The sequence below is a fragment of the Gossypium hirsutum genome, chromosome D11 (genome assembly GCF_007990345.1).
Source record: "Gossypium hirsutum isolate 1008001.06 chromosome D11, Gossypium_hirsutum_v2.1, whole genome shotgun sequence".
NCBI classification, from domain to species: domain Eukaryota; kingdom Viridiplantae; phylum Streptophyta; class Magnoliopsida; order Malvales; family Malvaceae; genus Gossypium; species Gossypium hirsutum.
Window position 1 is genome coordinate 60,733,772 of NC_053447.1, and position 27,468 is coordinate 60,761,239.

The 27,468-nt window shown below is 31.9% G+C and overlaps 2 protein-coding genes and 1 long non-coding RNA gene across 4 annotated transcripts; 1 reads left to right on the plus strand and 2 right to left on the minus strand.

The window, feature by feature from the left end:
• The first annotated feature begins 1,594 nt into the window (after window positions 1–1,594).
• LOC107941400 (UPF0603 protein At1g54780, chloroplastic) lies at window positions 1,595–3,934 on the plus strand. The gene is made up of 3 exons (XM_016874967.2): window positions 1,595–2,241; window positions 2,626–2,818; window positions 3,542–3,934. Exons 1-3 carry the CDS (start codon window positions 1,795–1,797, stop codon window positions 3,787–3,789), a joined length of 888 nt encoding a protein of 295 aa, XP_016730456.1. The 5' UTR covers window positions 1,595–1,794; the 3' UTR covers window positions 3,790–3,934.
• A 268-nt stretch (window positions 3,935–4,202) lies between these two features.
• LOC107941399 (GDSL esterase/lipase At1g54790) lies at window positions 4,203–6,878 on the minus strand. Of its 2 annotated transcripts, none has more exons than XM_016874964.2 (5): window positions 6,436–6,878; window positions 5,570–5,770; window positions 5,321–5,487; window positions 4,889–5,159; window positions 4,203–4,714 (listed from the first exon to the last, which is right to left on the minus strand). In XM_016874964.2, the coding sequence occupies exons 1-5, from the start codon at window positions 6,671–6,673 to the stop codon at window positions 4,446–4,448; spliced, it is 1,146 nt and encodes a 381-aa protein (XP_016730453.1). In that variant the 5' UTR covers window positions 6,674–6,878; the 3' UTR covers window positions 4,203–4,445. The 2 variants fall into 2 exon arrangements, with proteins under 2 accessions (XP_016730453.1, XP_016730454.1); XM_016874965.2 differs by lacking the exon at window positions 6,436–6,878 and adding an exon at window positions 5,900–6,357.
• Window positions 6,879–25,934: 19,056 nt separating this feature from the next.
• Window positions 25,935–27,260, minus strand: LOC107941401 (uncharacterized). Its single transcript, XR_001695615.2, has 2 exons — window positions 26,570–27,260; window positions 25,935–26,484 (listed from the first exon to the last, which is right to left on the minus strand). It is a non-coding gene; the product is annotated as an uncharacterized lncRNA (long non-coding RNA).
• Between the last annotated feature and the right edge of the window lie 208 nt (window positions 27,261–27,468).

Sequence of the window (27,468 nt, forward strand, 5' to 3'; positions counted from 1 at the left end):
ACTCCAAAATTAGTTATGAATTAAGTGAATTAATGAACTCAACAAGATAATTAAAAATAAATAAATAAATTTCAATATAAAAACAAAAATACAACTCTCTACATTCATATCTTCTTATTTTCAATTTAATATATATTCTAGAATACTCTCTATATTTCTATAGAGAAAACATATTTGTGTAGCCTTTCATCTTATATTGTTTTTTGTAAAAAAAAAGATAAAAAAATTGTAATTATAAACAATATTTTTAAATATAAATTAATACATGATTAAAAACAAAAAATAATTGGGTAATGTATAAATTTTTCATGATAAAAAATGAAAGAAAAAAATTATAAAATATAGCGTAGCATTTAATTCAAATGTTAATGACCAAGTTTTTGAAACTCTCAAGATGCTTGATGATGAATCATTGTATGATATTTATGCAAAACTTAGTGATATCTCTAACTAAGCCTTTACTCTTGGTAAAGAGTATTAGAATGTCAAACTAGTTGGAAAGGTTTTTAGGTCTCTTTGAGCATTTTTTATGAACTCTTGCATCTTTAGAAAACTTCAAAATAAATCTTGAAAAGATTAAGAAGAGTAAGGGTATGGTAGAAAATAATATTGATTTGCAAGTTGCATTCTTAGTTGCAACTCATTTTGCAATTGGATGATTGTGTAACTTATCATATATGCTGATATACTTTTAACCGAAATAATTTGGTTTAATTTTTACATCTCTTTGAAGATTTTAAGTTGTAATTTTATGGATTTGGACTTGCTAAATATCAACCAAGCAATAATTCTATTTGAAGAATTTATGTGTGATCAAGTTATCATATTTGAGGAGATCCAATTTCTATAAAAGTTTAATTAAAGAATATCACTACTTATTTTGATGCCATATAGAATTTTAATTGAAGTACAATTCTAAAGTATATCTCGTTTACACTACCCAGAGATTTACAAGCTTATAATATCTATTTAAAGAAGGCTTATTTATTTGATGATGTATGAATTAGAGAGCACTTATTTTGCTCATTGAGAGAAAATTGTTTTAGTGCAAAATACTCGTATATAAACTATATTCATGTTCACTTCGTAGCTAAGTTTTAAAAGGAAAAATCCTAATAGAGGGTGATCTTGATTGATGTATAGATGTGAGGTTACAATGAGCTAAGCTTAAATCATAACTTGCGCTATTGTCTAATAGTGGAAAACATTTGAAGTAAAGGGTTAGTAAAGTGTTCCAAACTAGATAACCAATTATTGTGTCTATATATCTACATTTTACTCTTTTAATCAACTGATAAGTAACTCAACACTTACCTATTAAAAATAAAAAATTATAAAAAAAATCATACAATGGCATTTTAGTAAATATATTAGACAAATTTTACTTAAATCTATATTTGATTCCATCATGAAATTTTTAATTAAAAAAAAAAAAGCTAACCCACCCCTTACCCAAACTCTATTTGTAAGTTATATAGATTTAGTTTAATAAAAAAAAATCATGTTGTCTTGGCTAAAATATTATAAATAAAAAAACAAATATTTAAATGAAGCACAATATTACTTAAATACCCTTTGTTTATCTACATGGATGAGATACATTATCCTCCAGGGAAAAAATGTGGCTAACCAATCCAAAACAGGACAACATCCAGACCACACAACCATTCTAAACTAAAACACAACCAGAAACACATTGAAACTGTAATGAAAATAAAAATCTTTCCTTTCTCTCTTAAATTCTTTGAAAAAAATTCCATCTCTCTGCTATCCCCGATCTGGTGAACAATTATAATGGAAACAATTCTTTCTTCTCACTCCCTTCATCCAATCTTGAATCCCAAAGCATCCATTTCCAAGAACCTTTTGTTACCTTCACAGCAACCAAGACCAGCCTCTCTCTTTCTCTCAAAACCCATTACTTGTACCCCCAAGAAACCCACTTCCCAATCAGTAAAGCCATCTTTGGCAGAGCCCAGAAATTGGTTTGTTCATGCACAGCAAGGGCTAGCAGCATTAGCTATCTCTTTGGCACTCAATTTTTCTCCAGTTCTATACACTGGCAATGCAATTGCATCGGAGTTTGATGTGATAAATGAGGGACCACCAAAGGAATCTTATGTAGTTGATGATGCTAATGTGCTTAGTCGAGTGACAAAATCTGATTTGAAGCGCCTTTTGTCTGATTTGGAGTCAAGGAAGAACTTCCACATCAATTTTATTACTGTTAGAAAACTCACTGTAAGATCTTGTTTTGATGTTTTTACTTGTATGATTGTGAGTTTCTGTCTTCTATGAGATACCTTTTGTTGATTTACTGTTGTTCTTTGGTTGAACTATATGAAATTTGCAATGAGAAGATAGGGTAGAAGCTGTAGTCATTAACCGTCTGTTTGGTCACTTAGAAAATCAAGTAAAAAGTTGTAGGCAATTTTGGCTGTTTAGCTTAAATCTAACTCAATTTGTAGAGAAGCTGATTGGTGATAGTACCATTAACTCCTTTTCTTTTGTTTTGAGTTTCTCAGTAAACAGTGAGAACTATGAGTGAAGAAGTAAATTAGAGAAGTAAATCAACCAGGATTTTTGTGATTTTTGATACTGAAGATTGACAAGATTTGATTGCAGAGCAAAGCTGATGCTTTTGAGTATGCTGACCAAGTTCTGGAGCGTTGGTATCCTACACTTGAAGAGGGTAGCAATAAAGGGATTGTTGTGCTTGTCACGAGCCAAAAAGAAGGGGCAGTCACTGGTGGACCTGCATTCGTACAAGCTGTCGGAGAAAATATTCTCGATGCTACTGTAACTGAGAACCTTCCTGGTAAATATTTCTGAAGCTGAAACCTTATATTCTTTTGTCATGTGCTTGGAAATGTTGATAATGTAGCTCATTATGTGAAATCTACACAATAACATTTTCATAGCAACGATAAGACCGTCCAAAACTCGAAAAAAATAAGAATTCAAAGATTACTAGGGAGAGGTTTCATGGAAAGAATTATAGGTTCTTGCTGCAACACCCTGTAGAATTACATTTATCCTGATTGAACTTGTTGGAGGTTTTCTTTTGTTGTCTGTGCGATGATAAAACTAAAACAATCAACAAGTTGTGTGATCAATATGCACAAATTATCCGTATAAGCTTTTAGTTGTCTTCTCTAGCCCCTGCATATGAGTTGCTAGTGCTAAGTGGTATACATTTATTCATGGTGCAATTTTAGTTACCACTCTTCACCGGTGAGCTCTCTTGTTTGATTCCATTGTTTCAAAGTACATTCTACTATTCTAGGCCTTGCTCTCTTATCCAAGAATGGCTGACTTTGACTTCTAGATGCCAACAGGAAGATAGCCTCAGTTATTTGGTTTTCATTCCAACCTAATGAATTTATTTGATTACTCTCAGTCTTAAACCATATTGGCTTTTTTCATCAATGGTATAGCTTACAGTGAGGGTTGAAGTTTCATATGCATAAATATCTTTCTTTTCCTTTCATTTCGTTTATTGCAACTTTACTGATCATAGTAATGTTCTTTGTGATTGCAGTTTTGGCTACGGAAGAAAAGTACAATGAAGCGGTTTATAGCAGTGCCAAAAGGCTAGTTGCTGCCATTGATGGACTGCCAGATCCTGGTGGCCCCCAGGTTAAGGACAACAAGCGGGAATCGAATTTTAAATCCAGGGAAGAGACCGAAGAGAAAAGAGGACAATTCAGTCTTGTAGTTGGAGGTTTGTTGGTGATTGCTTTTGTTGTTCCTATGGCACAATACTATGCCTATGTCTCCAAGAAGTAAAGGTTATCTGTATTATAAGATTTGTCTTTCGAATCCCTTCCTTTGGATGAGGAAACATGTATAACATCTAGTTATACCATCACTCATGTTAAAAATGGTTGATGAGAAACTTGCAATCCAAGCAGTAGTACAGATTTTTGGTTTATCTTTAGAAAACCAAAGCTCGATTATAACACACAACCGACTTCTATGATCAGCTTAATCAGAATGCTTTAGGCCACTAATGGAGAAAAGGGAAGTGAAATATGTTTTCCCCTCAGGTGACACAAGAACTTTACTTTTGAGACCTGTCATACTTTTCATTCATTCATTCATGAATGATTTTATCTGCCTATCATTTAGCATGTAAATCCAATATGCATAGCTTAAGTCAAATACCGGATACCGAAAATCGAAGCATGGTAAATTATTCCTGTTTGAGAATGTAGCCACAGTTTCATATAAGGGAGTTTTGCTGCCTATACACTCTGCACATATATAGTTTACCTTTGGGTCAATAAAGTAATTGAATGGCAGAGTGCAATATCTGGAAAATGGACTTCCAGTTACAAATTATAATTTTCTACAGTAACTTTTGATCAATAACATTTGCAATGACTGCTATAAGCCAATACAAATTACAAAGAGAGTCGCAGCATTGAGTAAATATTAGGCCTTCAGAACTTGAGACTGAGAAGGAATGGCATTTTGTCTGAAAAGGGTGGATCGGAGTATTTTCCGGTGAGTATTTGAGATGAAACATACTGATTCGCAGCCTCTGAATAATGAATTCCATCCCAGTTAACATATTCAGAACTATCATTGCATGCTTTGGCCGTAACTGTGGCTCCGTTAATGACTTTAGTTTTCCCGCATGAGATTCGGCTGTCGTAATTCAAAGGTGGACCACCAAATCCACAGCAAGCCATTATAGGCTGCTCAAATCCTTCAAAATGGTAAGCACTCAAGAATTAATTCTATTCATGTACCCTTCATTTACCTCTTATTGCACTCAGATATCAGACACTAAGGCATAAGTTGAAACCATTGTAGGATTTCTTGCTACTAAAACTAAATTAAGAGGGGGGAAATTCTCAGTAATGTAGTAAATGATACTTACCAAGTTTAGAATAATTTGCTATAAGGTTCGATTTTATCGTGTAGATGTCAACGTATGTAAAATTCGAATCTGTATACAGGCCCTGCAATTTTTTAGTAAGGGCATGAAGCTGCAGATTGAAGATTTTGGCAGCTTGGTTATGCTTTCTAACACACCCTTGCTCATCAAGGCTAGATGCATCAGTTCCGAATTTGGCGACATTTTGAGCTAAGCATCCAAGAGGTCCTGTGTTATGTATCCAAAAGTTCCTTGCCCCTTGATCATATAATGCCTACAATCAAACCCAAAGAATTCATGTATTAAAGTGCTTGCTCAAAGTACCCATCAAGATAATCAAATGTGTCTTTCAATATAGAGGAATTCCATGAGAAAACATGGGAACCTCGAAGATGAAAAACATTCTTAGACTGGTGAAGTGTTCTCGAAGCTGACCTTTATTCCAGTTTCAAATTCTATCAAGATTGTGGGAATTGAGGCAAGTACTTGATCCAAAGTTTTAGAATAAAAGGCACCAGCAAGATCATTCTGGCCTATATCGAACATGTAAAGCGCCTTCTGAAAATAATCTTGTGCTGGAAGGTACTTACCAAGTCTTTTACCTGCAATAAATGGATATCTATTAACATTTCCAACAGTTATATATATTGCAGGTATTCTCTAGATGATTATCTATGTCTGCACCTTTGGCTAGCAATTCAAGAACCCGAGCTTTGAACCTTACAAACTGAGCCACTTGAACACCAAATGAAAATGGACTGACACTTTGTGCAGTAGCTGGTTGGATGGTTGAGCCTGCAGCTGCAAAATTGCACCCTTTGTGGAAACTTGGTAGGCCAATTGAATCCAGGTAAGCATTTAAAAATGGCAGATCCATTGCATCCACTGTAACAAATACCCCCAACAAACAAACAAAATAAAACTGCAGATACAATAGAAAATTGGTAATTTGCCATAACTTAATCAATAAAACTGCAGATAGAACAGAAAATTCTAAATAGTGAGAAAGTTAACTGAGAAAATCAATGATTAGACGGCCATCACAATATCTCCCAGAGGGTGTTTGAAAGTAAATTTGACCATGAGGTGGCTCAAGGCTCTCAATACCGGCTGAAATAAGCTCACCAGTATCAGAATTAGAATCTCCAAAGTTGAAAATAGAAGGGAATTTGAAGTGAATGGAATTGGCAAAAGGCAAGAAGATGAACACCAAGAGAATGTAAGGCTTGGAAGCCATGGTTTACAAACATGAATCACCAGGGTTTAGGCTTGTAGCTTACACTAATTTTTTTATGTTGGTTACCAAATGCCAACTATAAATAAATAATTAGTTTGGTTGGTGGATCATATGTGTCCCAAGCCAGTGGAAGTTTGCTTTCAGTTGTGGTAACACAAAAAAAATTTCCCATACTACCACCAATACAATATCAATTTCTTTTTTTATTTTTTTAATCTCTTGTAAACTAGAAGATTGGCCTTGGGACATATTCCATGTCTCACTTTTATGAATATATATATATAGTTTGAAGTTGGGATGAGAGAGCATTTACTTAGGAAATCAATGGTGAGGCGACCATCACAAAATCTGCCAGAAGGAGTCTTGAAATAAGTTTGACCATTAGGAAGATCCAGGATATCTCCCAATGCTGCAACAAGTTCACCTGTGTCTGAGTTTGAATCACCAAAGTTGAAAACAGCAGGGTAATTGAAAACAACTGAGTTTGCTACGGGAAACAACAGGCAAAACAGTGTTGTAATTTGGAGAAGGAAGGTGTTGGTGTTAGCCATGACTTTTTGTCCAAAACTAACAAGCAATGATGAAAGAAAAAGGTCTTTCTTGATTGCTTTTTATGGGCAAATTTTTTATGAGTTTTACTTAGAAGCCAAGGGGAAATACTAAAAAAAGCAAAGTTTTGTGTTTGCCTATCCTCTTGCCTCTCTCTAATCAAAAGGAATTTATAAAAACTATCTAAAAAGTGTTTTTTCTCTTAATGAAGCCCGTGAAGACCTCGAAACTTGCAAAGCCTTGATTATAATTTATTGATAATTTGAGTGAAAATTATGGGAATCCTGAGGTTTGTTTGAGGAAGAGATTGTGGCAGGGAAATGAGCACCGTTCTGCAAGCAATGTGGTGGAATTTGCCTTCCACGGGTGGTCTTTAACATACTTACTTGATGCCTCTTTTGTGTTATCCTCGTCCTTACTCCATTAGTTTTCTTGTATTTCTATAGCTCAAACCAATACGCGTATGTATGGATTTGTTGGTTTAAGTGATAAAGAATTTGATATTCAATGAAGGGATTCGAGTTTTATAGATAAAAATAATTTTAAGATAATTTATCACCAATTTAAAGATTTAACTCCACTTTAAATATAATTGAGAATCAATACGATTACCGGATATCGAATCTTGTTTAACTTTGGGGCAATTGAGGGAGTGGGGACATCTTCCATCTTCTTACACTCTTACAAAAGTTAAGAACGGACCCAGATTTGTTCCATCATGGATTTGCCGAATGATGTTGACTCTGAAGATCATCCTGCCCTAGACTTACCCACTGCAGTGTTGGGGCAAAAAGAAAAACCAGGTTGTAAAATCATGAGTTTTGACAAATTAAAGATGGGCCTTCTCCACAGTTCACACATCTCAAAGCTAAACAAAACTACAAAAGTTGTGCCTTTCATGGGTTGGAATCAAGGTCTTATCACAGGAATTCTAACAAATCTGACGATCAGAGAATAGCTGTCAGAAACTACATAACATTTTAGGATAAATACAGTAGAGCAAGCTTTAGATCAGAGTCCGGACTTAAAGACTGTTATCCAGATTCCGTAGATACTTGCAGGGAAATGCATCCAAACAATAGAGAAGTATCCAGGAGTAGAGATGCAGTAATTTGAATAATTAATGGAGCAACAGCAAGCTCTATTATACATGCAATTACATTGTACTAAATATAGGCAGTGATAAATTCTCCAATAATGCAATCCCAACAGCACATGTGCTAGGATTTTGGAATTAGTTTTAGCAATATTGTGATTATACCTATGGATCATCTGTTGAGTGTCGAAGATCTATTCAAAAATTGTAAATGTTTGGATAAAAATATAGACTTAAAAAATGATATTGGATAAAATAAATAAATTATATTTTTAATTTGTCGAGAAAAAAAAGAGAAAACAAAAAAAATATGAAAGCAATAGAGAATGTATTTTATTGATTAAAATGGATGATTACAATATTTCATCAGAGTATCTATTTATAGACATAAGAAATATAAAAGAAGAAGAAATATAAAAGTAGAGATCTAATTCTAATCATTATTAGAATTTAAAGTGCACCAAAACTTTATTTTGATTAAGATGGACATCCACTTAATAAGATATTCATAACACTCCATATTGGATGTCTATGGATATATAATGTGCCTCGTTAAAACCTTATTAGAAAAAACCCTATGGTATAAAAATCTAATGAAGGAAAAAGAGTACACAATTTATAATACACATAATATGCTGCCTCATTAAAAACTTACCAGGAAAACCCAATGGGATAAAACCTCGATTAAGAGAAAAAGAGTGCAACGCGTATTTACTCCCCCTCATGAAAACATCACATATTTTCTCATATTCTACATATTCAATCTTGAATACTAGTTTTTCAACTGACTATTTGAATATATTTGCTAAGCATTTATATTACCATTCTTTTAAAAGTCATGAGTGAGGGAAATTTGGGGAAATTTATTTTGATCTCTTCAGGAGATTCAACAATAATCATAACAAACTTTAATCATGATTCTTTTATAAAAACACAAATAGGTATTTTGGATCATTTTATAATCCTCATTCAACTACTATTCACTAAGTCAAATTTATCACATATGTTCAAATTATTTCAATTCATATAAATGAACAATTTCTCGAGAATTTCAATATGTTTATAGCATCCTAAATCATTCAAGGATTTTAATATAAACTTTACTATATAGTGATTCATAAAAGATTGTAACAATAACCATTAGACGCAAGTTAAATCTTTTATGAATTGTCAATTTAATAATATATCTAAAGGTTATTGCATCCAACACAAAAGAATATTATATCTTTTCATAATCAATGTCGGGACTTAACAAAAAACTTCATATTTTTATTCTGCTTTTGCAAAACTACTTCAATTGCACCATTACTGGATTTATACCTTTAGATATTTGGACTACAATTCCAAAAACTCCACGAATTTAATTGTACTTGAGTTACGTCTTTCTATTTTGATCAATTTCACTACACCAAAACAGGTTTTTAGCGGCATCTTTTGTGGCGTTTGATAGACAAACGCTGCTAAAAATCGACCATTAGCGGCGCTAATCCTAAAACGCCGCAAAAACCTAAACATCTAGTGGCGTTTTTTACAAAACGCCGTAAAAGAACATCATTAGCGGCGTTTATATGTAAGCGCCGCAAAATACCTTAACCAAAACGCAGCGTTTGGTTTTGTGGTATATTAGTATTAGTGGCATTTACGAGAAAACACCGCTAAAGAATAGTATTAGCGGCGTATTACAAAAAGCGCCGCCAATATCTTAACCAAAACGCACCGTTTGGTCTTGAGCCAGGTTAGAGTTAGTGGCGCTTATTAAAAAACGCCGCAAAATATTGGGATATAGCGGCGTTTTGAGAGAAACACCGGTAGAGGTAAGAAATCTGAGGAAAAAATTTCAGCAAAACTGTACTGTTTTAATTTTTCCTATTATTGCTTTAGTGGCGCTTAGTAAAAAACGCCACAAAAGATACGGATTTCGCGGCTGTTGTTAACTATAGGTAACTAATTTGCGGCGTTTCCTTTATAAACGCCAGAACAAAAATAAGCAAAACGGCTTCGTTTTGTTTCATTGTATTGCTTTAGTGGCGCTTGGTAGTAAACGCCGCTAATATTTCGGCAAGAAGCTTTCTTGTTTGGTGGAATGTTCGTTAAAACGACGCCACTTTTGATTTTCTGTATTGGTATTAGTGGCGTTTTTGGCAAAAACGCCGCAAAAATAGCCAATTAAAATTTTAGGTTTTACGGTTTAATATTTAAGTTTTATCGTCTCCGTTTTAGCGTTAATGATTTAAGGGTTACGATGCAAAGTTTTATCATTCCGATTTTATGGTTTATACGAGTTTAATATATATATGCGCTATCACTACTATTCTCGTATTTGATCATAGTTTAAAAGAAGCAGGCGCATGAAATTCAATTTCACTAAATTTCAACTGCAGGAGACAATATTTCAGCATTAAAATTAATAATTAAGGTGATTGTTGCTAAAATCAATGGATACAATGTCGTTTATTATTGTTTCCGTTGAAACGCCCTTTCAAACCTGAGTAAATGCAATTTGCCTTTTTCTTCGACTATAAAGTTATAATTTATATTTTTGAGTTTTAAAATTTGGTTTAATATTCGAAAAATTTTGGGATCGATTGGATATTGAATTCGGATTTATAATATTCAAAGTAAAAACAACGCATAATTAGTAATGTATTGATTTCCAGACATCTCAAGGGTACTAAAATTTTTCTATGTATAACTTAGAGCATAAAATTAAAATTGTAAGACATTATTGGAATAGTAGTGTCAATAATTTATAAATTGGAATGCCGATAGTAGTTAAATAATACATATATACTTACATATATAAAATGTAATTTTTTTTAAGATTTGTACAAAAAAAATGTTAGATCTGTGTCATAATTTTAAACTATTTTAATTGAAATGAAATTAATAATTTCATATTAATGCATCAATTTAAAAAAATGTCATAACATTTATCCAATTTGAAAATCCACTAAAAAAAGAAATAGTTATAAATATAGACATATAAAATATTATTAAAATTGAATAACTAGTGGCGTTTTAACTCAAAACGCCTCACTAGGTAGGCTTTAGCGGCGTTTCTTTTAAAAACGCCGCAAATAAATTTGCAAAACGGCTTCGTTCTGCTTTCACTATATTCCTTTACTGGCGTTTTCTGATAAAACGCCACAAATATGTCTGCAATACGACGACAAAACGACGCCGCTTTTGATTGGATCTAGTGGTATTAGCGGTGTTTTTTGAAAAAGCGCCGCAAAAAAGAAATAATATATTGCGATTTAGGGTTCGTTACACAATGTTTATTATTTTAGGATTACAGTTTTGACGATATGGGTTTAGAGTTTAAGTTTACACCTCGGGGATTTGTGTTCAAGGTTTAGAGTTTACATTTCAGTGTTAATATCAGGTTAGGCAATTTTCGGCTTATAAGATAATGAAATTTAATGTTTTAGGGCTTCATGTTTATGGTTTATGATTTAGCGTTAATTATTTATGGGTTATGATGTTAATTATTGCGTTTCAGATTTAGGGTTTATACGATTTACAATTTAGGGTTTAATGTTGTGGTGGTTTTAGGGTTTTTTACTATTTTGATACAAAAGTCAAAAAAAATTCGAATACCATGTTTTTTACTTCTTATTATGTAATTATTAGGTTCAGAACTGACAGGGTTTAGGGAAACATATATATATTCATGGCACGATATCATGTATGATGAAACAGTTTAATATTCATGGCACATATATATATATTCATGGCACGATATCATGTATGATGAAACAGTTTAATATTGTGTACGAGGTAGCGTACGTTATCAAGATTTCCATAACTGAGAGCATAAAATTAAAATTGTAAGACATTATTGGAATAGTAGTGTCAATAATTTATAAATTGGAATGCCGATAGTAGTTAAATAATACATATATACTTACATATATAAAATGTAATTTTTTTTAAGATTTGTACAAAAAAATGTTAGATCTGTGTCATAATTTTAAACTATTTTAATTGAAATGAAATTAATAATTTCATATTAATGCATCAATTTAAAAAAATGTCATAACATTTATCCAATTTGAAAATCCACTAAAAAAAGAAATAGTTATAAATATAGACATATAAAATATTATTAAAATTGAATAACTAGTGGCGTTTTAACTCAAAACGCCGCAATAGGTATGCTTTAGAGGCGTTTATTTTAAAAACGCCGCAAATAAATTTGCAAAACGGCTCCGTTCTGCTTTCACTATATTCCTTTAGTGGCGTTTTCTGGTAAAACGCCGCAAACTTATTTATCAATTTCAATATTGATAGTATTTAAATTGAGAGTATTTATAAATTTGAATATTTATTAAATATGTATAATTGAAAAACATGTATTAAATCTATGCCATATTTTAAAATAATAGTATTGAAAAAATTTAATAATTTCATATTAATGTTTCAATTTAAAAGAATGTCCAAACATTTAACCAATTTAAAAATCAATTAAAATTCAAAATGCTTAAAAATAAGGTGAATATTTAGTGGCGTTTTTAACTAAAATGCCGCAAACGGTAATTAATTGTTGAACGACACGTGGCCTTTTCACGGATGCGTTTAGGGTTCAGTGGCGTTTTTGCTCAACGCGCTGCAAACCCGTAAGATTAGTGGCGTTTTTTTTAAGCGCCACAAAAAAAATTAATTAAAACGGTGTCGTTTTGAAGGGAAATTAGATTTGGGGTATACCCCCGCAGCCAGCCCCAAATCCCTTTTCAGCCAAATCCCTAAGTCTTTCTGCGATTTCCCCTCATCCTTTCCGATTTCCCCTCATCCTTTCTTCATCTCTTTCACACTTCTGTTATTAAGTTTCGATTCCTAGCAAAAAAAACCATTGGAACCTGTCATTACATCGTATTTGTTGAAATCATTTACATTATTTGCGGGAAAGAGGAGGGAGAACGTGGAGGAACATCATTTAAGGTTCGAATGTCTGATTGTGGTCTTTATACATTGGGTTTTGTCTTATTTTTTACTTTTATTTTGCTTTTTTATTGTTTGGGGATACTGGATTTTAAAAAATTGTATTTTTCGTGTTTAGGGCTTTCGGTCTTCGACTGTTTCGTTCATCTTCCTGGAGGTACATTACTGCTTCGATTGTTTAGATCTGGTGTGAACGGTTTCATTGGTTTCATCGGTCTTCAACGGTTTCAGATTTCTTCATCCTGCTGAAGGTACAGAACTGATGCTTTTTTTTATTTGAGATGCTTTCATTATCAGTGTAACGGGTTAAATGGGTTGGACTAAATGTCAATATTCCATTTATTCTCTGTTGGTTTCGGTGAAATAATTTGGTGCTATTTTTTTAGTATGAAATTTTGATGTCTACTTTAGGGTTTACTTTAATAATTTATAAAATTGTTCTGTTAAATGTGATGCAGCCGATTACATTCCCAGGTAATGAATTGGATATATATTGTTAAATTTTTTTAGGCCATGTTGTTATTTAGTCTGATGAAACAGTAGTGTTCCATGTACAGCAGTTTCTGTTTGTTTGTTATACTTGTGTTTCATCCATTTTCTTAATGTACTGTTGGAATATATATATAAAGTACATTGGATTGGGAACTGTCATTTACCTTCTTATACTTGTGTTTTTGAAATTATATAGATGCGTCTCACCGAACCCATTTCTCTCTAAGTATAGTTTAATTTGCCGAATGAAAATATATATTCTGTTCTAGAATCAGTGTTATGATTTACTACCTATTCTTGTTTTAAATTGTAATCCATCCATACTATGTTGCTATGGTATTGTATCCCATTGTGTTGATTTAACATGTTCAATTTCAAAATTAGGCCAGCATGGAACGCATAATTTTGAATTATTGTTTTGAGTGATTATAACGGTTTTTTTATCTTAATTTTCATATGGATTAAATCCAACCTCTAATATGATTTTAATATTTTACTTAATTGTCTATTTTCATATGTTTTTCTCAGTTACTTACTATGACTATTTATTAATTTAATAATGTGTGTTAGAATATAATGTTGGGTTACAGTTTCATTTTGTGGGTTGTAAACTAGTAATTCCATTTTTAAACTTTCGATTTATGGTTTGTAAGCTGATTCATAATCAGTCCGTTTACAGTTTGCTTAAATCGCAAGATGTACCTCATGTATTAGGTTTTATTTTCCATGTTAATATTTTCTACCAGCAACTTAGAAAGGAATATGTAATATGTTCGTGCAAAAAACGCAATCATTTGTGCAAGTAACGCAAAAAATTTTGGACGGAAATATATATATCATAAATACGATAATTTATATTCTTTTTACATATTACATATATTAATATGGGCATGTAACCTGTATTTAAATTTTGACATAATAATAACATTTTAAATTTTAAAAAAGCTTGTAAATGATAATTTAATATCTATTAAAACCAATAATTATAAGTATTGTTTTATTTTCTATATAAGTTTTCTAAATTTATAAGTTTTGTAAATAATTATTCTAAATTTATTAGTATAATTTTTTTTAAAAAAAAATTATTATATTGTTTTAAAAATAATTATATATTTTTTAAAAATTTAAATATTTTATTTATATAAGATATATATTGTTTTAATATACATAACCAAAATAACTCCAATTTAACAATCATACGATAACTTATAAATAATTTTACAGCATACATAACGTATATATAATAACATAATAAATTACATAATACATAACTTATATATAAGTTTGTATAACTTACATAATAACTTTCATAACTTATATATAATCTGATAATACATTACATAATACATAATAACATAATACATAACTTATATTATAATCTTGCATAACTTACATAATAACTTCCATAACTTAATACACCACTTAAATAACTTACATGGGTTATACACGTACATAGCTTACATAATATATAAACATATATAGAAACTGACATAAATTAAATAACTTACATAACTTACATAAATTAAGTAACTTACATAACTTACATAACCTACATAAATTAAATAACTTACATAACTTACATAACTTACATAAATTAAATAACTTACATAACTTACATAAATTAAATTACTTACATAACTTACATTATACATAACCTTCTTAACTTACATTATACACGACTCACATAATTAATATTACGTTTTAACTTACATAATAACTTTCTTACATAACTTACATAACTTACATTACTTACAGTACTTACATAATACATAATATATAACTTACATAATACATAAAAATATATCATATCACAATTCCGTAATTCATTTATGGTTATAACTAGTGTTTTAACTTACCCGTGCTAGTGCTAGGGACAATAATCCTGTCGAGAGAAATGTGGAATATTTCGGACATCTTACTGACATAATTGAGTTGGATTACTACGGCAAATGGAAAGTTGTCTTATTTTGAGGTGATTGGGCCGATGTTAATACAGCTCGTGGAATTAAGCAAGATCAATTTGGTTTTACAATGGTGAACTTTGACCGATTGATTCACATAGGACAACAACTGATAGATGAGCCATATGTATTCTCATCTCAAGTCAAACAAGTTTTTTACTCAAAAGATCCAACTGATGAGGGTTGGTACGTTGTACCCCGTAACATCCCTAGAGACTTGTTTGACATGGGCAGTGGAAGTAGAGATAACATCGACGACAGATCAGAAACTTTGCCCTTTCCAGAACAAAACTTAAACGATAATATCCCTAGTACTAGTGCACAATTTCAATGGGTTTGTCAGGATACCGATGATATTTACGAATAATGATGTAGTAAGATTTTATGATTGTTTAATTATATGTAATATCATATTTTAAATCTTGGTCTGATTATATATTTCAACTGTTTTATATGTGCTGTTATTGTTGTAATTAGTTATTAAGTTGTGAACTATTTTATGTGTATTGCAGATAAAATGCCTAGAAGAAAAATTCTAAGGGGAAGCATTGTTCAAAATGATCCAAACTCGACAGAAACAAATAGTACTGAACAACAGACAGCAATTGGATCTTCGAATGTTCTGATTACAGCTGAGGATCCAACAGAAGTTCAAAGTAATTTTACATTTAATTTACATGCTTGTTGACTTATAGTTGATTTATTTTTCAAATTCTTATATTATAATATACCATTTGTAGCTGAAAATGGTGGGACGCGCAGAGGTCGAGGACGTACGCTACTTAGAGAGTTATACCAGTTAGATCCAGTCGAGCGTGTCAAAGTTGGACGAAACAGTTTTGGTCAGCCTGTTGGATCAGAAGCTCGACTTTTAGCAGGATACATGGGCATTTTAGTACGAAATCCGAATATGTTGCCTATCAACTATGAGTCATGGCATCAAATGCCTGATAGCAACAAAACCAAGCCCTCGATAATATTAAGGTAACACAAAATGTTAATGTCATCTGTAATGCTTGGAAAGTAGTTTCATTTATATTTACTTTATTAACTTGTGTTTTTTGTTTTTTTGTAGGCGAGGTTTGCTTTAGAGGTCTCGGATGCTTATGTAAAGAAGGCATTGGGAAAAAGATGGAGAGACAATAAAAGTACTTTGAAGAAAATTTATTATAAGACAAAAACAACCCTCGATGAGGAATTGCAAAATGTCCCGCCGGGTATGTTGAGGTACCAATGGGAAGATGTGGTTAGATTTTGGCATTCGAATAAAGGCGAGGTATGACGTACTTCCAAACTATTGTAATTATTTTGGTTTACAGTATTTTCTATTTACGTACTAAAAATTGCATAACGTAGGATCGTGAACAAGGTGGAAAAAGCAGCAGGCAGCAACAAGAATTCACCCACACAGCCGGGTCGAGAATTTTTGCATGTGTAGTGAGGCGGAGGTATTTTTAATTTTTTAATATTGTTAAATATGTATAACTTCCTATTAAATAATATTTTTACTACTATATTGTAGGAACTGTCGTCCGGTCAAAAAGTTGGACGCCTTCAACTTTTTGAAATTACACATAGGAAGAAAGATGGATCTCCCATGACTCCTGAAGCTGCTGAAATAATGGTACGTTTACTTAATACGATTTGACTTGTTTTAGTTATTTATAATGTTTATTTTCTGATGGTTTAATTCATTGCTTGTAATGCGACTATTGTTATGTTGCATATGTTTTTTAATATATAATATTGCGTTCCTAACTATGTGATTTATTTATTAGGAAAAACTAAATGATAAAAAGGTAGAGTACGAAGCGATTGCTTCTAGTGATAGTTTTGTTCATCTTGAAGACATTAATAACCGGATTATTACTGAATTTTTGGGTCCTAAAAGGTATGGTCGGGTTCGATTTCAAGGATCTTTTGTTAGCCCAACCCAATATTTTGGATCCAGCTCGCACCAATACATGGCTTCGGGGAGTCAGGCTCAAGCTGAAGTTCAGAGGTTAAAAGACCAGATGGCTCAGATGCAAGCGACCACAGTTGAGGTTCAAAGGAAATATGAAGAACTCCAGCTACAACTTAAAGAAGAGGCGGCAGTGAGGGAAGCAGCGGCTGCAGCGAGGGAAGCGGAGGCTGCAGCGAGAGAAGCAGAGCAGAGCAAAAAGTACGACGAACTCCAGCAACAGCTTCAGATTATGTTGAAGATGTTTCAGTCGCAACTTCCGCCGTCATAGTGTATGGCATAAATATTTTTATCATTTTAACATTTAACATTTTTGCAAAAATAATATGAATTCACTTTTATTTATTGATATTAATATTATTTTATTCGTTTAATTTGAAATATTATATAAATTTATTGCTTTTGGCTGGTTTAGATCTGGTTGCTTTTGATTTGTTGCTACAGGAGGGCTGAAAAATGAAAAAATTAATATAAAAAAATTCCTAAAATAGTGGCGTTTTTGTAAAAAAACGCTACTAAAGAACATGTTCTTTAGCGGCGCTTAGAAAAAAAACGCCACTAAAGAACATGTTCTTTAGCAGCGCTTAAGAAAAAATGCCGCTAAAGAACATGTTCTTTAGAGGCGCTTAGAAAAAAATGCCGTTAAAGACCATGTTCTTTAGCGGCGTTTTTGTTTGTAAACGATGCAAACGTTTGCGACATTTTCGTTAGTGGAGCGCCACAAATACATTTAGTGGCGTTAAAAAACGCCGCTAAAGGCCTAAAAAAACGCCGCTAAAGATCTGTTTTTGTGTAGTGTTTACTCCATATTTATATTTCTCAATAGATTTATTCAAGATCCTCCTTCTATTTCATTATTTCAATAATAATATTGAATGCAAAATCATTGTTGACCATTTTTATTATCCAGTTCCGCATTTTCTCGAATTTACATAACTTATCGAGATTTCTTACTTTCATTATTTTCAAATTCAGTTTCAGGTACCTGAATCTCTTCTGAAGTTTTATTTATTAGGTATGTCTTAGGTCTCTTCTAGAGCACTCTTCTCCACTATATGACCATCTAGAAGAATTTTCATCTTTGGAACCGATCAATCTATTATTTATTCTAACTGATTGTCTTATTGGGACTTTGACTCAAATTAAAATATTAGATGATATATAACACTTGGTTATTCTCATTAAGTTTGTAAATACATCTAACAGTTAACTTGTAATGAGTTATCCTTATTAAACTTCTGGTTCAAATTACTCTCCCTCTAACTCATTACAAGTTATTATTTTTCTCTCCCTAATGTCGAAAAAACTATCGAATCAAAATTGTAATAACAAATCATCTCATAATTGAATCTCGAATACAATCAAAATATCTAATAATATAAAGAAACTTGAAATTAATATATATTCCCAACTTTCTTTGAGGATTCACTATCTTTGTGCGTTGTGGTAGAGCAATTGGAATATATACGCATATACAAAAATTCAAAGATGAGAAATATTTAGCTATTGATCAAAAACCAATTGTAGTGGGGAGTATTTATAACTTATTGGTTTGATGTGTACAACACATAAATCAACATAATCTCATGTTGAAATTGGAAGTTTAGTTCTCAGAAGTAATGGTTTAGACATTAATCAGATGTGTTTAATCAATAATTTTTCTAAACCATTATGTGCAAACTTTTACAAAAGTTTTTCAAACTCAATCAATAAAAGCTTGAGATATAAACTCATCAGTATTAGCAAATGAATTGTCTTAATTGAGTGATCTGAAATTAATTATTTAAACAAGCAATCTTGCAAACGATAGGTTGCAAATTGATAACACATATGTGATTATTTTGTAGATACATCTACCAAATATTATATAATATCAAAACCATCCACATGGTGGATGAATAAGCCCATATTCGTTTCAGAAATGCAAGACATTAAATCTCAACTTTAACTAGTGAGTTTCTAATAATCAAATTTCATTGAGAACAAGCAACATGTGAGAATTCTTTTAAATTAAAGAATCTTCTAGTTCTTTAATGAATGTCTATATGAATTTTTAATTAATTTTTGCATCATATATAATCCAAGGTAGTCTAACTGATCACGCCAAGTAGTAAATGCATTTGTATCAGTAAACTTCTGGTTTACTTTAACATGTGTTTCAATTGTACTTAATTGTAACAAATTAATAATTTTATTATCTTTCATTTTACTTTGTATCCACATATAAATGTTATTGTGACATTTACTACTGGAAATGTCTAAATCAATGTGAATATTATAATGTCACTAAGTTAACAAAATAAATATAATTTTCAAACAATTATATGCAATATTCGCTTCAGGGAATATACCAAAATATTAAAATATCTAAAAAAATTTCAACTTCAGGTGCATCCAACCATAATGAGCTTTAGATAGAATTATCATATTTTATTGCTTATAAATAGATCTTTCACCGTCAAATATTTTGCTTTCTACCCCTTAATAGGGATAATAACAAAAGAAGATCACAAAGATTATAAAATAAATATAAATTAATAACACAATTCTCTCTTTTTCTTCCATTCAAAATTAAATATTTATAGCAATAGTGATTCATATGAAATATAATATTTTCCTCATTCACAATTTCAATATAAGATCTATTATAAATATCTTTTAAAACCAATGGATTAACCATTACAAGATATCAATATATTAGCTCTTCTAGAGCTTTTGGTTAATTTTGTACTATCAAATATTGAAATAATATTTGTTTGTTTTAGTACCAAATAAGATAAATATTTTCTATCTATAATGATAGAATTTATTACTACATTCTCATATCCTTCCTCAAAGAATATTAACAGAAACAAAATATCTGGGCATACGTCACATATGTGACCAATAATCTTTCATATCACATTTATAACATAAGTTATCTTTACCCTTTGAAGAGTTATCTTGAGACCTCTCATTGTTCTCTTATTTATTACTATGTTCTAACTTTTAGTGGTCCATGATTATATATTTTATTTTCTTTATATTTGCATTCACTTCAGGGAATGCCTTCATTAATTCTTTATTTTATAATCACCATCGCAAAACATGTATGGATTTCAAATCAAAATCTATCTATTCATGTTGTTATGATTAGTCTCCAATCATATCCTTAATTACAACAACAATCATGATTTCTATATTTTCATTTTTCATAATTGTTATGTACTACTACATTTACTTCAGGGAATGAAGCAAAACTAGTGGGAAGAATTTCAGAGTTTTTCATTAGTAACTTATTATTTTGCTTAGCCACTAGAATGTATGAGATCATTCGAAAATACTGTTAAAGTCATTTTCATAATATTGCTACTGCAGGAGAACATTAGATATTTCAATCATATTGTGTAATGTATTCCTTCGGGGAATATATATAATACAAATACATGAGTATCTCATGTTATTTATATATATATGGTTTTAATGTAAAACACATGAATATTTTATTCAACATATATCTTCTTGATCTGAAACATGATATTATATTTTATAAAATTTTGCATCATAGGGAACTAAAATATAAGCTATTAAGAGCTTTTTACAGTTTGATGCAATATTAGCTCTTCAGGAGCATATAATAATTTTATTGTATAACCTTAAAGAATGCTTAATTTATTTTAAATAAAATTTTATTTATTCATATAAAAATAAAATGAATAGGTATAAATAAAACATATATTAAACGTAACAAATAATAAATTCATGTCACTAATAAATCATTGTGGTTAGATAATATATTATATATATTTTATATATGTCAAATTAAAATAACTTTACAGCTATAAAAGTTTAAACATTAACATTTTCTAACATCCACCTCTTATGACATAATTTCATCTCAAATTTTACAATGATATGAAATTATCACAAACAGAGTGAATATCCCAAAGTTCATGACAAGTAAGTATTTTTACTCACATTCCGCAATAATCATATATCTTAATCAAAATTAAAATTAAACCAATCAATTCTATTAAAAATGAAAAAAATATTTATCTCCACATAAAAATCCCAATAACTATATGCGTGAAGGGTTTTATAAATTTATAGAGATATGGATAGTGAATTATATAAATTGAACTTTTTAATAGAAATCAAATCAAATTTCAAAAGAAGTTGATTAGGTTGACTTACATGGATGAGAAGTAGTGATTATAAACATCATTTATAATAAAGAGAAAGATATCATCTCCAAGCAAATATCAAAAAACAAACTTTGAGAGTAGATCTTATTTCTCGGTTTCATATAGGTAACGATATCAAATCTTTCACCATCATTAAGAACAAAAAGTAAAATAAGTTAATCAAAACAATGATAACGTATAATGAAAGGAGAATGAAAAATAATAATTAGATATGAAACATTAAATAAAAGAAACTTCTTGTAAAAATTTTGCATCTTGCCGTCAAAGATATTGGAAATCATGGAGGATAACTTTGATCATTGATAAAAGAAACTATCACTTTGAGCAAGATTGTGCTAATAACATGTTATAAAATAAATAGAGATGGAGAGAATAAAGAACAAAGAAAATATGAAAGCAATAGTGAATGTACTTTATTGATCAAAAGGGATGATTATAATGCTTCATCAGAGTCTCTATTTATAAGCATAAGAAGTATGAAAGAAGTAGAGATCTAATTCTAATAACTATTAGAATTTAAAGTATATCAAAACTTTATCTTGATCATGATGGACATCCACTTAATAAGATATTCATAACAATAACTTCTTTTTTTTAATTGACATATTTTGATCATAATTAATTGTTGATTTTTTTAAGATTACTATTATCATCTTAATAGAGATTTTACATGGAAAAATAAAATTAGGCAAACTCCGAAATTCTTAAATAGAAGAGTCAATCTTTAAAGAAATTTGATATTAAAATGTCTTTGTATGATTTTTATGAATTTATAAAAAAAAACCCTTATCAATTAATGAATAAATGAATAAAAAAACATGATTTTTAGAGATCATAATTTTAGCACTACATCTAATGATTTCAAAAGATTTATATAATTTATATAGCTTTGTATTCATAGTTAGTATTTTGTGTTTGTTTTAAAAATTTATCAAATCAACTAGATATTAAATTATACACGTTATGTTATATAAAAAAATTTTCATAAGAAGATTATTTGAAAATCTTTTTAAATAGTTATTTTAGAAGAAGCAATGATTATAATTGGTTGTATTTGCTTATATATTATGACTTGTTTAGGTTAAAACTTATGAATTAGAGAACATTTTATTTTGTTCAATTAGAAACCAATTTTTTAGTTCAATTTTGTAAGTAATGTGTTTAATAATTCAATGAAAATGAAAATTTTTAACATTTAATTATTTTAATTGTGTTTGATAATTATATTAATTTTTTACCTAATATAAAATTTTCGATAAAAAAAGTATTGAAGATGATTAGTAGATAGCTACTTATCATTTAATGTTGAAAATATTAAGTTGATTTTATTTTTTAAAATCTTATTTTTGAAACAAATTATTTATTTATTTTATTAAAAATTAAAACATTCAAGTTATTAGTTTGCTTTTCTGGCACGATTCTTTTGTCTACTATTTTGGCACAGTTTTTTTGGGGGGGGGGGTTTTACGAATTTTCTTAGGGCGTTTTTCACTTTGACTGGTTTTGTTTTCTGGTAGATCTCGTTTGAGTGGATGCATGATGGGCAGTGGTGGTGATAAATGGTGAGATGGAGAGAGTTATGATAGAGCTTTCGCTTGATGGGGGAGAAAAGGGATGGAAAGTGGATTTGGGTGGATCTCAAAGGGCGGTAGAGGACGATCTGTGTATGGTGGGAAGATTTTTAACCGCAAGTGTTATTCAATTTCAGGCCATGAAGACGACCGTAGACAATCTTTAGCAACTTCACGATGGCATGACAATTTTTTATATGAGGGAGAAGAGGTTTCTATGCCAATTCTATTATGAAATTGATTTTGACAGATTCTTGGCAGAGAGTCCCTGGACCTTTAATGGTCATTTGTTGGTCTTCTACAGATTCTACTAGTTTTTGTGGATTTTTGGGTTCAGATCCACGATTTTCTATCTGGGTTGGTTTTGGAAGTCATGGCTAGGCAGTTTGGCAATTTCATAGGAACATTTTTAGACAATTATATGAAAACGATGGGTACTGGCTATAGGGGTTTCATACGGATCGGGGTTCGGATAGATGTAATGGGACTTTTGAAGCGGAGGAAGAAAATTATATTATCACAAAATCACAGTCTATATGCTCGATTTCAATACAAATGATTGTCTATCTTTTGTTTTCTATGTGGCTGATTGGGGTACTCGGAAGGTTCTGTCCTATAAGGATAATTCATGGAAAAAGAGACTTGCCTCTATAATAGGATCTGTAGATTAAAGCTACTCCTAGGAAGGATAAGATTGGGAAAATTTGTTGGCTTAAGGACAAGGGTGTTGTTTTCAAGATGAATGAAGTGCGGCAATCTTCGTATAGTGGCTCAGTGGTTAGTCTGAAGGATATTCAAGGCTTCTTCCAAAAGAGTACTTTGGTAATTCATATTGATATTACTTTGGGGTTGAATTTCGGGAGGCGGCAAAATTGTATTACTAAGGTTATAGAAAATGACAACCCAAATCTGAACTTGGTGGAGAAGGATTTCTTAATGGAAGTCAGGGAGTGGAAGAGATGATCGCGTAAGTCTGGGTTTTCCCCAGTTTCTGTAGGAATGGATTCTAAGGACACATTTGTTGAGCATATTACCTTTCATGCTTTTGGAATATCGAATTGCAAATGCTGATGGGGGTATGATTGAGGGGGAGGGGGAGATTGAAAGAGTGGCTTACTTGTGTTTTACTAATCTATTTACGACTCAAGATCCAAGAGATATACGTATGCTGTTATTTTGTATCTCGATTCGTGTTACTGACGACATGAATGCTTTTTTGCAGTTTGAATTCATTGTGGAAGAGGTTCTATTGGCTGTTTGGGGGGTGGCACCTGATAAGGTAGCAGGTAGTGATGGTATGCCTGCTTTATTTTATTAGAAATTTTGGCATATAGTGGGTAAGGATGTCTGTAATTTTTACTTACATATACTTAATGATGGTGGATCCCTTAGTGAAATTAATGACACCAATATTGTTCTCATCCCTAAACAATGTAATCCACAGAACATGACAAACTTTCGGCCTATTAGTTTATGTAATATGTTATTTAAGATTATATCTAAGGTGCTCGTTAATAGGTTGCAGAAGATTATGCCTCATTACATTGATGAGGGGCAGAATATCGTTGTTCCTAGTCAGCTGATCACTGATAATGCCATTGTTGCTTTTGAGTTGTTACACTCTTTTAAAAGGAAGCGAATGGGCCATCGGGGAACTGTTGCTCTGAAGTTGGATATGAGCAAGGCCTATGATAAGGTGGAGTGGCATTTAATACAGACGATTATGATCAAAATGAGATTTGATGTGAGCTGGGTTAATTTGATCATACGATGTGTTCAAACAGTCAGATATTCGGTTGTTGTGGATGGAGAGGCTAAAGGTTTTATCGTACCATATCGTGGCCTTCGTCAAGGTGATCCATTAAGCCCTTTCTTGTTCTTATTCTTGTTCTTATTTGTAGTGAGTGCCTTTCTATTTTGTTGAATCTGGCGTGTAATGATGGCCTTTAAAGGGGGGTCTAAGTGAGTCGTGGGGAGCCTCGGGTTTCTCATTTATTCTTTGTCGATGAAAACTTGATATTTGGCGAGACTATTGTGGGGGCGAGTTATGTAGTGGCCATTCTATAGGAATATAAATTGTGTTCAGGGAAACAAATCAATTTTGGAAAGTCTATTGTTTACTTTAGCTGAAACATTGATCATGGGTTGCGCAATGCTATTGAATGAGTGTTGGGTGTCCGAAGCACTATGGATCTTGGGAATTATTTGGGCTTGCTATAGTTGTTGGAAAGAATAAAAAGTGGGATTCTCGAGCTATTAAAGAATGATTTCTTGAACGAATTGGTCGATGGTATAATCAATGCCTTTCACAAGGTGGTAAAGTCATTTTTATTAATTCGATTTTGCAAGCTATCCTGATCTACTCGATGTTTTATTTTTTTACTTCCTAGTTCCTTTTATAAAGAGTTGGAGGCTTTAATGTGTCATTACTGGTGGAGTAAGTCAACCACGAGGAGGGGGATTCATTGGTGTTCTTGGGAGGGATTGTGTGATTTGAAGGAGGTTGGTGGGTTGGGTTTTTGTGATCTATTGAAGGTTAACATTGCTCTACCAACCAAGCAAGGTTGGTGTCTAACGACTAGTCCGAGTTCTTTAATGGCGCGTGTGCTTAAAGCTAAGTATTACCCTACTAGCAATTTTATGGAAATAGAGTTAGGACATCAACCTTCCTTTGTTTGGCAAAGTATCTGGGCCGCTAAAGGCCTTCTGTAAATAGGTTGTGGTTGGAAAGTGGGCAATGGGCTCTCAATCTCGGTCTGGGATGATGTTTGGCTTCCTAGGTAAACGCCCTGCAAGATTTAAATTGATCGTGTTAATGGGATTGAAAAGGTGGTCGATTTAATTGATATGGATCGATGAAAGTGGAAGGGTGAGTTAGTAAGGGCTTTATTTCCTGACCTGATCGTGCGTTGCATACTAAGTATCTCGTTAACCGTTCATGATTTGGCAGATCATTGGTGATGGTTCTTGGAGGACAATAGGGAGTAATTGGTCCGGAGCGAATGTAAGTTGCTGTTACGAGGCTTCTCAAAGACAGATGATTATTACAGAAATATAACACAAACCACGAGACTTATTTACAAACAAATATAGGGGGCTCAAGTGCCCGAGAAAATGAAAATTACATGCTAGTGTCAAATAAGCAGTTTTCTCCCTATAAAGGTTAATTTATTTCAGCGTATACTCAGGTTAGATCAAATGTGCCCTCGCTATGGTTGTGGTCCTGAAACCATTCTTCATGTCTGTTCGGATTGTCCTAGTGTCTTGCAAATTTGACACACAATCTAGGCATCAATTGGGATAATATTCCAGATTCTGAAGATACACATATCCACTGGGTTGGGCAACTATCTGCTAAACATATGAGACAAGTGCAGCTTTTTATTATTACTGTATGGACTATTTAGACCTCCAGAAATAAAATCACCTATGAGGGATTTTATCAATCGGTTCGGTCTCTACTTATCTTTGTATTAGGCTATCTGCGTGACTTGGAATCTCTTCCATCGGGCTCTGGAAACATCGCGGCCACTGAGTCACTACTTTGGAGGCCTCCTGTTGATCCTTGGGTCTGCGTCAATTTTTGTGACGAGTTCTTTGATAACCTGTAGGTTGCCAACACGGGAGTTGCTGTTAAAAATTCTGAAGGGTTGCTAATGGGGTTGGCTTATTTTGAGTAGGAAGATGTACCTTGCTTGTTGACAACCGAGGCCCTGGCATGCATGCGAGCTCTTGGATTTGCCCGGGATCTGGGGTTTCGGTGTGTTGAACTTAAAGGCGACTCAGTAGTGCTTATCTCCAAGCTAAACAGCTATGATATAGACAGATAAAAAGTGAGCACCCTTGTCTAGGATGCGAAACGACTTGTAATGGTTTTTGAACGATTCAAGTTTCAACACATTAAAAGATGAGGTAATATGGTGGCTCACCTATTGGCCCGTTAAAGCTTTATACGAAGGAGGGATGTTTGTTGGGTGGTGGAAGGACCAACATCGATTTTGGTAGTGGTGGACATATATAGGTGGGGAGGGGCTGAGTTTGTCGGAAATTTCAGGAATCGGGGGTGCTTGCTAGATTTGAATCCATACTAGCAGTTTTTGATGTGGCTTCAACTGTGAGCGTTGATCAGTGGCAGGTTCACACGGCGTTGGAGCTTTTCTGGACATGCATCTCTAGCTATGGAAGATGAATGGGTTTCTTCAGCTCTTTCTGCTTTGGTTTTTTCTTTTCTTTTTTAGTTTTGTTTTTCTTTGCTTCGTGGGATATGTTGCACATTTTTTGGTGGAGTCCCCAAAGTTGTTGCTTTACTGTTTTGGCTATTTCTAATAAATGCATGCCGGTTCATATTGAAAAAAATATATATTCAAGTTATTATCTTTAACTTTTATCCAAAAATATTCAAAATAAAATATAATACTATATTATTTAGAATACTAAAATTATGAAATAATGAATTTTCAAAAACCCAAATTTTCTATTATCAGACAAAATAATTATATTTAAAGCTTAATATTTACTAATATATCAACACAATTTTATAAAATAAGTTCAGTACTAAAAATTTCAGTAGTTGCCTCTAATAGTCCATT